The following is a 13,019-nucleotide window of genomic DNA, read 5'->3' as shown; positions in this document are numbered from 1 at the left end:
GCTTCAAACATTTGACAATTTGTAAAAAATTATCCAAAAATTGTCAACTGAATGATTATGTAGTATGAATAGCTACACAGACACGAGACATGGACACTTTGATATATGTAATATCCAAAATATAGGACACATGATACAAATTTATATATTACATTCTTATGAATTATATGATAGGAGATTATCATCATCATTGAAAAACACATTTTAGATGAAATTCATTTAAAGAAAAATTAACAACTTTAACAAAATGCACATTATATGAAGATATAATAGGATATTAAATAAAAACATTCTCAATAATACATATATAATGATTTGTTTTGATTTGAATATGGATTTGAGGAAGTGGATTTGAGGTGAAAGTGAATGGAAAGTGTGATTGTTTGGATTAAGGGAAACATGATAAGAAATGAAGGAAATTTTTATAAAAGTTTGTGAATAATTTGATAAGTGTGATTGATAATATATATATATATATATATATATATATATATATATATATTTTTAAATAGATAAAAATGTAACATTACAAATTTACCATTGTGGTTTAAATTAAATTAAAAAGAAATATTAATTTTTTTATGTATAAACAAATTAAAGTTTATATAAAAATGTTTTACAAATCTTGACACATGTATTTTACATAAATACAATTTCTAAATAATTATTTTTTAAAATAAATACAAATCATAAATTATTTAATGTACTACTTAAATAATAAAAATATGAAATAAATAACATTCTTAAAATTTTCAAAATCATAAATAATTAAAAATCTAAATTATTTAAATTCAGTGTTTAAACAAAAATAAATAAAATTCTTAAATGATTTCAAATCCTAGATAAATAAAAATATAAATTATTTAATCTCGTACCTAAAAAATCTAAAAAAAATAAAATTACTAAAAATTAAATAATAAATAAAATTATTCAATTATTTAAAATATTAAATAAATAGAAATATAAATTATTTAAACTCGTATTTGAAAAATATGAAATAAATAAAACTTTTAAAATATTTAAAATATTAAATAAATAAAATATAAAATATTTAATTTTGTATTTAAAAAATCTAAAATATAAAAAATTAAATTATTTAAAATCTTAAATAAATACAAATCCTAAATTATTTAATGTCTTTTTTAAATAAAAATCTGAAATAAATAAAATTATTAAATTATTTAAAATATTAAATAAATACAAATACTAATTTATTTAATGTTCTATTTAAAAAATAGAAAATAAATCAAATTTCTAAGTTATTCAAATTCATAAATAAATACAAATCCTAAATTATTTAATGTACTATTTAAATAAAAATTTAAAATAAATAAAATTCTAAAATTGTCAAAATTTTAAATAAATATAAATATAAATTATTTAATTTTATATTTAATTTTTTTTAAAATAAAAAAATTTCTAAATTGTTCAAAATCTTAAATAAATACAAATTCTAAATTATTTAATGTCTTATTTAAATGAAAATATGAAACTAATAAAATTTCTAAATTATTCAAAATTTTAAATAAATACAAATTATAAATTATTTAATATACTATTTAATTAAAAATCCTGTAATAAATAAAATTCCTTAATTATTCATAACCTTAAATAAATATAAATATAAATTATTTAATTTGATATTTAAAATAAATTTTGAAATAAAGAATCTCCATAATAAAGGTATAATCAAGCATAATCATTATCAAAATGTAAATATAATTGATTATGACATGAATATAATCTATTATCATTTAAAAAAAAAAGTTATAATTGATTGACAGTGTAAAAATAAGCCATAATCAATTATGGATGACTTGAGAACATAATCAATTACGGTTGAAAAAAGAGTTTAATTAATTATGTTTGCAGTTGATAGAGTTCCTTACTTGGGTTTCTAGATCTTCATGTACTTTGCTTGCTCCATCATATATAAAAGCAAATTGCATACACAGAAACGGTGTAACTATTTTTGTATTTACATAAATGCATACATGGTTGTCCCCAACTTTCTCTCTATGTTAGCGAGGCATGGATGAGAACATATCCACGTTTTTCCTCACACATATTTCAGTGCACATCAACTGATACAAACTTAGTCCATTCACACTTTCTTTTGTCGTCTAGAGCCAAACATACGCTAAACATGAACTTATTCAATTTTCCCATCAAAGGTTATGGGTGCTTTGGTCCCAAATAACATGGTTATTACTTAATTTGTCATCAAACGTATAAATATTTTTTTTTAATAAGCTTGGACCAGTTTATTTAGAAATATCTTTGAAAAAGAGTAGGAAAAAACTTGTTTTTCTTATAAATTTAACGTAAAGTTATGTGATTTAACTTTTTTGATACTTAAATTTATGCATAAACAAATGTTACTCTCGTCCTCCACCGCTCAATGCCACCAACAACCACTTTCATTCTATGAATAGCACTCTTCTTAATTGCCTCCACTTTTTTCTCAGTGTCTTCGTATGATATGCTCCGCAATATTTTAAGATACCTGTCCATTATGATTCGTGACGACACATATTCATTCATAGCTGCTTTTTCCCGAGCACATAGGAATGGAACAAAGCAAGGAAAGTCAAAATCAAAGAGCATCATTCATCTCTTGCGTGATCCACATTCGTTCCTGTGCTCTCTTAATACTTCACGGGACAGAATTTGCGGACTAAGTTAATACGGAATAATGATGCATGCATGCTACACGCTTCAGCCCATCCCAACATGGTTTCTCAAGTCAAAACTACAAATTTTATGACTCAAAACTTGACAACAAAGAGAATTTATTCCACCACGCTTTAGCAAAGATACATCTGACAACTCCATGTAGTAGAGCAAAATAAAGGCAACCAATTTTAACACTTTCCCGCGGTGTAAATCACTTCAAATTTTGTTACACCTTTTCCATGCTCATGTAAAAGTTCTTTCTCCCATCAGAGAACAGGGCATGCCACTCAATTCAACACAACGAGGACGCAGAATGGTGCTTATAAATTCCCTATCGATGAATAAACATCAGTAGGAAATAACTCAGACTACCCTCATTGCAAAATGCAGTTTTTTGTATCCTAACTGTAGCGTTATTCTAATACAATAGAAAGAATAGAAAAGTGTTGTTTAACACAAGTAAACAAAGAACAAAGTGTGCACAATAGTACACATGTTGACTCCGGTAAATTTAACAAAACAAGTTTAGTTCGTATGTTTAAACACAAATATGTAACATCAATGCATATGTGCGCATCAATCATACATATAAAAGTAGTAGCATTACACTTAAAATTCCTGTAAATTGGCATTCTTGGTATTTATCAGTAGTGATGGCCAATAGGAGAGATGCACAAAAGAAATAGGAGCCTGAAATGGTCTAATAATTCCACTTTAGAACATTTTGTATTCGTTCTTGCAAAAACAGATTACACATGGGTTGAAGCTAACTGCTCAACAACACATCCTTCTTTGAATACATCTGGTATTGCTATACTTATTGACTTTAAATGTCAACGAAAGAATCAATAGAGTTACAAAAAAAAAAAATCAAGAACACAAGAACATGGGAAATGATTATTACCACTATTATAAAACAGGAACAGAAATGGACATTGGAAGTGAAACATCACTCACAAAGCTTGTAGTATTCCTGGTTGAAGCTGAATCGCTAGCAAATGCATAACCCACACCCAATCCACCATAATGTAGAGATGCATTTTCACATCTCTGAAACACTCTAGCAAGTGAAGCAGCCTTTCTTCTTGCCCTCTTTGTCCCTGTAAAAAGCAAGGTTTGAAGCAAGCCGGCCAAGGCAGGCGCCCTAACCACCCTTTCTGTTGCAGCTGCACCACCACTCCTGCACAGCTCCAGCAAGGCTGCAACTGCATTCTCTTTACCTCTTGGCGTTCCACAACGCATAATTCCTAGCAATCCACCTACTGCTGCTTCCTCCCCCACCACTGCCATGGCGCCAATAGGCTGCCGAACAATTAAGGCCAAGGCACCAGCTGCTTCCTCAAAAACTCCTTCATTCCCCAAAGCGACGACCATAGCTTTCACTGCCCCTGCCTCTATCATTCTCAAACAATTCTCAGTATGGGTGGAGAGATTAAATAATGCTGTGACAGCGTCCTTCTTCCCTCTTTGAGTTCCCTGTAGCAACAACCATGCCAATGCTTCAACAGCTCCCACATTATCCGCAATTCGTTTCTTATACTCATGGACAGCAGAGAGGCTGAACAATGTTGCAGCAGCATTCTCCCTTGCCTCAGTCGTGTGCCCGAATTGCAACACCTCAACAATTGATCCCAAACACCCTTCCTCCATGATCATACTCTTATTTCTTTCAAAAATGGATAAATTGAGCAGTGCAGTCACAGAATTCTCCTGTGCAACAAAATTGGGAGAGGAAAGCAAGTTCCTAAGATGAGGAATTGCCCCAGCTTGCGCAATGAAGGCACGGTTTTCCTTTCCATTTTTGGCCAGCAATCTTATCTCCCTGGCAGCCACAGTCTTTGCAACTTGAGACCCATCAGCAAGCTGCTGAATGAGAAGCATGGCCGTCTCTCGGTTAGCTTCAAGGGAAGCTTTGGAGGGACAAGCTGATGCAAACATCTCAACAGATGGATCAACCCCTTCAGGTGGATCATAGGGCACGCCATGTGCGCTGCACCACTGCATAATCAAATTCCTAAGAGCACGATTAGGAACAAGCCTGTTATGTGAAAGCAATAGCCCAGTTTTGGGACAAGTGCAATGCCCCTCCTCCATCCACCTCCATATAGACCTCCTATCATAAGTTTGACCGGTAGAAATTATTACAGGATCACACATCAAATCCAGTGTTATCGGACAGCAAAAGTCCTTAGGAACAGTAAAAAATGTTTCAGCAATTTCCTGAGTAATCAACCTCTTCCTCGCCCTCTTCTGAATCTCAATTTCCAATTCGTCCTCAAACCCAAATAACAAAAACCTACAATACCTTGTGATAGCCACCATCCCATTAAGCACAGGAACTGTTGGCTCAACATCACCCTCGTGGTTCACAATCTGCTCCTCCAAGGCTTCGACCTCCACCCTACAACTCTTAGCATCGAGCATCTGCAACTTATCCACAAAGAAACACCTCAAGTCCTTAGAATCAGGAACCCTCCCACTTTCAAATTCATCAAGAAACCAAAAGAACCTTGTCCTAAGGGCATCATCTTTCTTATCTATGAACAACTTAGCCCTTCTGGACTGTCTCTGCAACAACTCAACCTGTTCCCTAACGTCATCACTGAGTCCAATCTCTCCAACAGGAAAAACATCCAAAAGGGTCGAAAATTCTTGACTCAAATCATGGAAGTGACCAGAAACACAATGGTTCTGAAGCAAGAGCCACAACTTGCTCGATCGGGCACAGTAATCAAGGAGAATCTTGGAGCGATATAGTAGCAAATAAAGCTCCTTTAGGCACAGCACCGCCGTGGGGAGAAGAACGCCACCGTCGGTGGAGTCTCTCAAGCACTCCAACATTGACCGAAAAATCTCCACTTTTCCGACGAGGGCACGCGAGTTCCGGCGCTGGAAGGGAAACCGATTGTCGGAGAAGCATGATACAACGTCTCCGGCGACGTAGATAAGTGTCTCCAGCAGCGCCACCTCAGAGAGGTCAACCGGCACAATAAACGCCTCCAGCGATGGCGACCGGCGCCGCCGAAGCGACGAAAATATAGCCGCCGAAGCCATCGGAGGTGCTTTTTTTACTAGACTAGCGGCGACCCTGATGGTGGTCTCAGGAAAGGAACGGGTTCCCCAAAGAAAGGGGAGAAATTTGAAAGGGTGAAAGATTTTCCCGGAAAGTGTTTTCTGGGTTTCGAAACGGAGGTGGCATGCTATGAAACAGTTTCGCGGTGGTTGGGTGAAGAAGTTTGAACGTTTAAAGAAGTAGGAATCAGCAAGTTAAGAAAGAGATGAAGTTAAGAGTGGATTATGCTAATAATTTCGGCCGAATCCGCGTACGCAAGTGAGAAAAAGATGGGAACAAAGGACTGAATTTCCAAAGACTTTTTGTTTTGGGTAATAAATAAATTATTTTTTATTTTCCCTACCTTTCTCTCTCTCTAGGAAAATTCAATGCAGCCGTCCAGAAAATGATTTTCCTTAGTTTGACGGATGATTGATTATGTACTCTATATTTGTATTCAGATCATGATCCATTTTTTTGTTTTTTTTTCAAATGTTTAACTTTGCTGTAACTGTAAGAGGAAGGAAGATGATGATCACAGGAGAAAGATAAGAGGATGAAGAGTATGACAACGAGGAGTTTTGGTTAGAATTTGGAAAAATAGATTATGAAGTTTCAAGACTGAGGTGTGGTGAAATGGAAACTGGTGGGAATAACATGAATTTCGTATCTCCATAGTGGTTAGGTTTATGCAGGTCCTTTGAGTTTTGACTTTCTTTTGAATAGTGAAGGAGGGTGTGGTGTCCTTTTTCAAAACAATTAATAAATTTGGCTTTTGCATTTACTTTTATAGATTTTCTTTTAAAAAAAACATTTTATTGACTTTAAAATTAATCTACTGTTAATATTTAAACACTTTCTCCATTCATATATCTCTTTGCACCATGTAAAATTGAAGCTTGTGTAATACATACTTCAATGGTATACTTTCATAAACAACCTCATAATATTTCACTAATTTAATATTAATATTCAATGTATAATTTATTTTAGTGATTACTTAACTCGAATAATCTAGCAACTTTATTAGAGAACACGTTACAAAAATTAAAATAAATAAATAAATAAATACACACTCAAATGACAATTCACTTTTTTAACTTAAAATCTACCCTTAGCACTCAGGGAAGGGAACAGAATATAATTGGACTAATAAATAACAAATAATTTAATTGTAATATGTTATGTGCATAAGATATGTACTGATAATTAATAAAGCCATCTTATATATGATTTTTAAATAATTATTACAAGAGTAAATACTATCGATATATTATAGGCTCAATATCATGAATACATATATTAAATTATAAAAAGTAAATACAAATACACTGAATGAAATATAATATATTTAAAATGCCTAAAACTAGTAATTAATAAGAGTTAACTTCCTTCTGTACATCTAAATATAACTTAAAGTTATTGAGGAATTATTTTATTCCTCTGGTTTGACGAAGAAGTTGGTGAAATAAATCCTTTATTTTAATTGCTCCATATCTATTTGTTGGGATGTCTCTAATGGAGTGATATACTTGCAAAGCCTGGGATGTTCTTCAACAACAAATTTTTATTTTTTTTATATTTTCTACGTTGAATTAAAAAAATATGATTTATATTTTCAGTTAGACTTAATTGCATTCCCCATTCATAATTTTATTTTATACATTTTCCTATCCAAATTTCAATTTAGGAATTTTACTACTAATATTTTAAAATTAAATACATTTTATTTTTCGGTATGAGATTCTCAAATGTTTAATATTGTGATAATTCGATATGAATGGTGTACTTACAACTCGTTCACACTGAAATTCAGAAATAGAAAATATATAAATACTTTTTTATTTAATGGCTATATTTAAATTAATGTATAATATAGCATTACCAACACATATAATAAAGTCTGGTCCTTTATGCAACTACTCTTCAAATAAATTGAGATGCTCCATTCATTTTAACACATTAATAACTTTGAAAAGTCATAAATATCTGCAGTCTCTACAAAATAAGAAGGATTAAAAATTGAAAGACATTACATTAATTTTTTTTACTGTTTTTTTTTTACATATAAATATTGGAGATCCAAATTCATATAAAAATAAGGATATTTTTGAAGTATATAAATAATTACAAATTTTATTTAATAATTTTATAAGGTCGAATTATATTTAAAGGTTATTTTTTAATAATAAATAAATATTACATTCATAAGATATATACATGAAGAAAAGAAAAGAAGTGCATGCATGATAAATATGCATTTCTATCTCATTTGCCGAAAGGAAAAAAGTTAGAAGATTTCTTAGACTTTTGATGTGTTTAATTGTTGTTTCTTTGTGTGGAAAGTGGAAATGGTGTGGAATAACTTAGTTTAGGGTTAATAAAAAAAAAGTGCCTACCCTTTTCACCAAAGTCACTAATTTCACGAACAACTTGTGCGAGAAATAATTATAAGGACCGACCACGGAATTTGAAATCATAAACAAAACAAAAAATCATAGGTAGTAATTTAGTACGGCCCGTCAACAATATAACATCCTCAAAATTAATCGCTTTAATGTTAAATGGATATGAGTGATATTTGGATTTGTTTTTTCAAATTAGGTAGGAGGAGTATAATGTGTATGTTAATATTTGTTATATTTTTATACACGTTTTTATTTTAAATTATTAAGATATCTTTGATTAATTAAATATTTTAGTAATTATAATTTTTTAAATATTAAAAAATAAACTATTTGTTCTTTTGATATTGAGTTTTAAAATATCATTTTTTTTATTTTGATTTTATTTTCTAAAATTATTTAATGCTCATTTAAATGAGACGAGGTTTGAATACGGTATACATGTTATTATCGAACAAAAATAAAAACGTAACAAAAATGTTATTAGCATATCATAAATGAAAATAAATATAAATTTTAATTTTTGGAAAAAAAAAATGGTACAAGTCAAGCGCACCTAAACACCATGTCATTTCAATATACATTTTATCGATATTTTAATAATAATATCTTTGCCTTTTTTTGACAATTAAAAAACCTATCGCCAAATATTAATTTAAAGATGAAGATCGATATCACATTTTTTAAATATTAGATTATTAATATTGGTTTAAAAATATAAGAACCAAAATTAAATTTGAGGAGTAAGGGAAACATTTTTTTTCTTAAAATAATATATTTTGTATTAAAAAAAACTCTAACCGGCAACATGTCCTCACCATTAAATGTGCTTTTATTATTTGACCGGAAGAAGGACGGAGATGTTAAAGCTTGCACTTTGCACATGCATGGCCTCTTCACTGTCTCAAAGATGCAGATGACTTTTGAAACACACCATTTTTTTCTTTCTCTAAAATAATGGGATATATAGAAAGAGTTCAAATTTCAAACAAATATTTATCTATTTATTAAAATCAATATATTGAAAGGAAATAAAAAAATTAAGATAAAGATATTAATTTTCTTAAATTTATTTTAGAATTTATTTATATATTTATTTTAGTTTATAAATATTAAAAAATTATGCTAAAATTGTTAAATAATTAAAAAAGGATTAAAAATTTAAAATTATGTACTGTTGTTGTAAGAATATTGTATACTCCCCTAAGAAAGAAACGTGGTACCTTACTTAGATGTATGAAACCTTGAGATGCATATAAAATAAAAATTCATAAAAAAAATTAAATTTTAAGTTTAATTCAATTTTATAAAATTAATTTCTAAAATAAGATTTATCCTCACTTATAAATTTTAATTTTTAATCGATATGAAGTCTTTAACACATTTTTTTTCGGATGTTATCAACTTATACATAAGATTATATATTATGAATGTTTTTATAGGTAAAGTCGTTTTTTCTCCTGCATGGAGAGTGTAAAAAATATTTTGTGAAAATTTTATTCTGTAATTAATGGAAGATGATACAAAAAGAAATGTATAGGCTTTAGGAAATTAAGTTTTAAGTATTTTGTGGAGCTATACTTGTGTTTGTACTAGCAAGCATATCTATGGCTGGGATATTATCTGAAGTCGGTGTTGTTATTGCATAATCTGTGGGCTAAATCACTGTTCATCTTTTGGGCTTCTTGTTTATACCCACATTTTGGTTGCTATCAGTAGTGCATAATCTTCACTCAGAAAAACAAAATTGCTGTAAACCCATGCATATGTATTTTCAGCTATATCTTTATCCATAAATCTTTAACATTAAAGGGAAAATGAAATATATTTTTTTATCTCGTCTTAAGTTTAATATGGAGGGAAAAGAAGCAAAAAGAGGAAAAGTAGAGGTGCGACTTACAAAGAAAAATTTATCTCTAATAAAACGGACATATTTATTTATTTTTGTTAAATGAAACATTTACCACCAAAAAAAAAGAGAAACATTTACACTTTTATTCATATAGAGAGAATAGGTAAAAATAACATTTTTTAAAACAACAAACCAATGTACTTTGGTAATCATTAATCATATAATATGTTATATAATTTATGATCCCGATCTCTTCGAAAAAATTACCATCTAATAATTCAAAGAACAATATAGCTAGATATCTATTTTGTTATCATAATTTAAAGAACAATATATATAGCTCGATACCAAGCTTACCAATTATATTTATTTGATACTTAAATTTACATTTATTTATTTAACACTCAAATAAATTATTATTATTTTTTAAAAAGAGTTGTAACTTTTCATATTTAAATAAATTATTATTTAATTATAATATAATGTTTTATTTCAAAAATCAATTGTAGAATAGTAGTTTTTATTATTCGGTGAAAAAACAAACTTTATTCTCATAAAAAATGAAAAAAATATTATAACCAAATAACAAAATTTCAAGAGCAAAATATACACAGAACCTTTTGTTTTATAAATCCGCTTACAAAGCCAGAAAGAAATGGATCAATTACCAGAAGTAAGAAACAACTTATCAAAACAAAAGAAGTGAGAAAAACCCATGCATGCATGAATACATTTTCACCCTACAGCTATACCCACAAACAAGAACCCCAAGAACGAAAGCATACATATCACTCACAAATGCACAACAAAAAGATCGAATCCCTCTATCTATTCCATCCACACTCACCTCAGATCATAACTCCACTCACCAAACCCACCACTCCAACAACAACAACACTATTCACCCACTTCATCGAACAACCTGCAGAAACTCCCGCTGACAAACCCTTCCCGTCGCTACCATCATCGCTGGCCGTGGTACTATCATCCGCCGCCGTGGAATTCCCTTTATCAGCCTTCGGCAACCCTTTTTTCGCCAACGCCGGCGCTGGAGCTGGCGCCTTGCTGGGTAGCACGAGGTCGAGAGGGAGAAGCACCTTGTCCACCTGGTATATCGCCAACTTGTTGTCGGAGTAAACGGTTCCGGTGATGGAGGCGTTGACGGCGCCGGTGGCCATGCTTACCTGGCTTCCGAAAGAGGTGACGTTGAGTTGCAGCCTCTTGGGATCGTCACCAGCTTGAGTTTGAACCGGGTTTGTAAGAGTATCAAAGTTAGAGATGGAAATGAAGGAAGAGAGAGTGTGGAACTGCAAAAGCTCCACCTTCTGCCTGTCGCTAAGAGAGTTGAGGAACCCTGCTTTGAGTTTGGAGAAGGAACTGTCTTCTGGTGCAAAGAGGGTTAACCCTCCCGAGCTTGAAGTTACGAGCTGTGAGTTGAGTTGGTTGATTAGTTGGGTGGTTTTTAAGAGGCGAGTGAGAACGGAGAACCTTTTGGCTTTTCTTAGGATTTGGACTATATCAATGGTGGGGCCTTTGGGGATGATCGTGGGTGTGGGGGCCCCACTTGGGGTCACTGGGACAAGAGGTACAGTGTTGAATCCCGGTGCCGGGGCTGTTGCCGGCGGCGAAGGAAGTGCCGGAGACGGCGGGGAGGGCTGGGGCAACGGTGGTGATGGTGTTGTGGGGGGTTGAATTGGTGAGAGTTGTGCTGAAGTTATGTGAAATAGTGCTAGTAGTAGAATTGTGGTGGGAATAATGAAAGATCGAGATTCTTGCATGATCCTCATTTCTAGGTTTTTTTAGGGTTGGAGTGCAAGGGTGAATGATAGAGTGTGGGATATTTTTGCTTTTGAGAGTAGTATATTGGAGTGGTTGGGGTGTGAGAGAATGAGAGAAGGGTTGCCTTTTTATGTTGGAGGCTAGAAGGGGAAGGATGAATGATTGTTTGGTGCAAGGTTTAGTTGGAAAGATAGACATTGCTGTAAAGAACAAATCTGCTTCCGTTGTCAGGGAAAGGTGGTGCATCAGAGTGTGATAATGGGTGAGGGAACCATTTGCTTTCACATAATTGTTGCAATGAGTTGGATACATGGGGTAAAGTATAGATGGAAAGGGGACGATAAGTGTGTGTATTGGTTTAGAAGTTCCATCAAGTAGGAGGAACAAAAACCTAATATGGTAGCAATCTAAGGTGGCCTTGTCTCAGACAGATTCAGGTGAGGATGGAGCCACATGAAGGCTCAATCACACACCTCAATTCTATTATCTTCATTTTATTATATATATCCCAAAACTTAGCACACGTTCATAAAATTACTTTTTATTTCAGAAAATATAATTCATATTCTAGAATATAATTTTCTATCTCTCTGTCCCATCAATTATCCTGTCTCATTCTGTATTATAAAATTGTATAATGTAATTAATTTCTCAATTTTTTATGCTGAAGGGGATTTGTTGAGGATGTATGTATATATGCACCCCTTCAATTAATTGTAAATTTAACCTTATTTTAGGTGCATATCCTTCCCATAACAATCATTAGCCGTATCATATTGATTATTTTATTTAACATATATAGTTTTTTTCTTCTTAAAACAATGGATACTAGGCTTCCAACATATAGGGACATTTTTTATTCAGATAAGATCTCATTATTATTTATATACTTTTTAATATTATTGTGTGACGCAAAGAGTAGCTTGTGGTGTTTGTATTATCATCCTAAATCATCAAGTGAAAACCTTACCTTATTCACACTTTTTACATACCTAAAATGACCATTCACCTAATAGATAAATAAAGAAGAAGAAAATAACCAATTGGGGCATCTTTGATAAATATAAAAGACAAGTTATGCGTAAAAAAATATTTTACCCTTTATAAGTGTTCCAATAGTATTAATTGATAAAATAATTTTGAAATGCTTGGTATTATTTTGTACCCATGACAATACCTTTTAAGTATTTCTTTAAGTTCAGAGTGGTATCTTTTGGAGTGAGTGGCAACATCTATTTCTTCAATCTTAATGTAT

The 13,019-nt window shown here is 31.5% G+C and overlaps 2 protein-coding genes across 2 annotated transcripts; both read right to left on the bottom strand.

Moving 5' to 3' along the window:
- Positions 1-3,372: 3,372 nt before the first annotated feature.
- LOC137812170 (U-box domain-containing protein 17) lies at positions 3,373-6,465 on the bottom strand. Its single transcript, XM_068614087.2, has one exon. The coding sequence runs from the start codon at positions 5,728-5,730 to the stop codon at positions 3,586-3,588; it is 2,145 nt and encodes a 714-aa protein (XP_068470188.1). The 5' UTR covers positions 5,731-6,465; the 3' UTR covers positions 3,373-3,585.
- A 4,127-nt stretch (positions 6,466-10,592) lies between these two features.
- On the bottom strand, positions 10,593-11,894 carry LOC137812166 (fasciclin-like arabinogalactan protein 11). Its single transcript, XM_068614083.1, has one exon. It carries the CDS (start codon positions 11,770-11,772, stop codon positions 10,834-10,836), a length of 939 nt encoding a protein of 312 aa, XP_068470184.1. The 5' UTR covers positions 11,773-11,894; the 3' UTR covers positions 10,593-10,833.
- Between the last annotated feature and the right edge of the window lie 1,125 nt (positions 11,895-13,019).

The sequence above is a fragment of the Phaseolus vulgaris genome, chromosome 2 (genome assembly GCF_051622355.1).
Source record: "Phaseolus vulgaris cultivar YP4 chromosome 2, ASM5162235v1, whole genome shotgun sequence".
In the NCBI taxonomy this organism is placed as follows: domain Eukaryota; kingdom Viridiplantae; phylum Streptophyta; class Magnoliopsida; order Fabales; family Fabaceae; genus Phaseolus; species Phaseolus vulgaris.
Note: the sequence above shows the minus strand (reverse complement) of the source record. Positions and strands in the feature narration are given on the sequence as shown.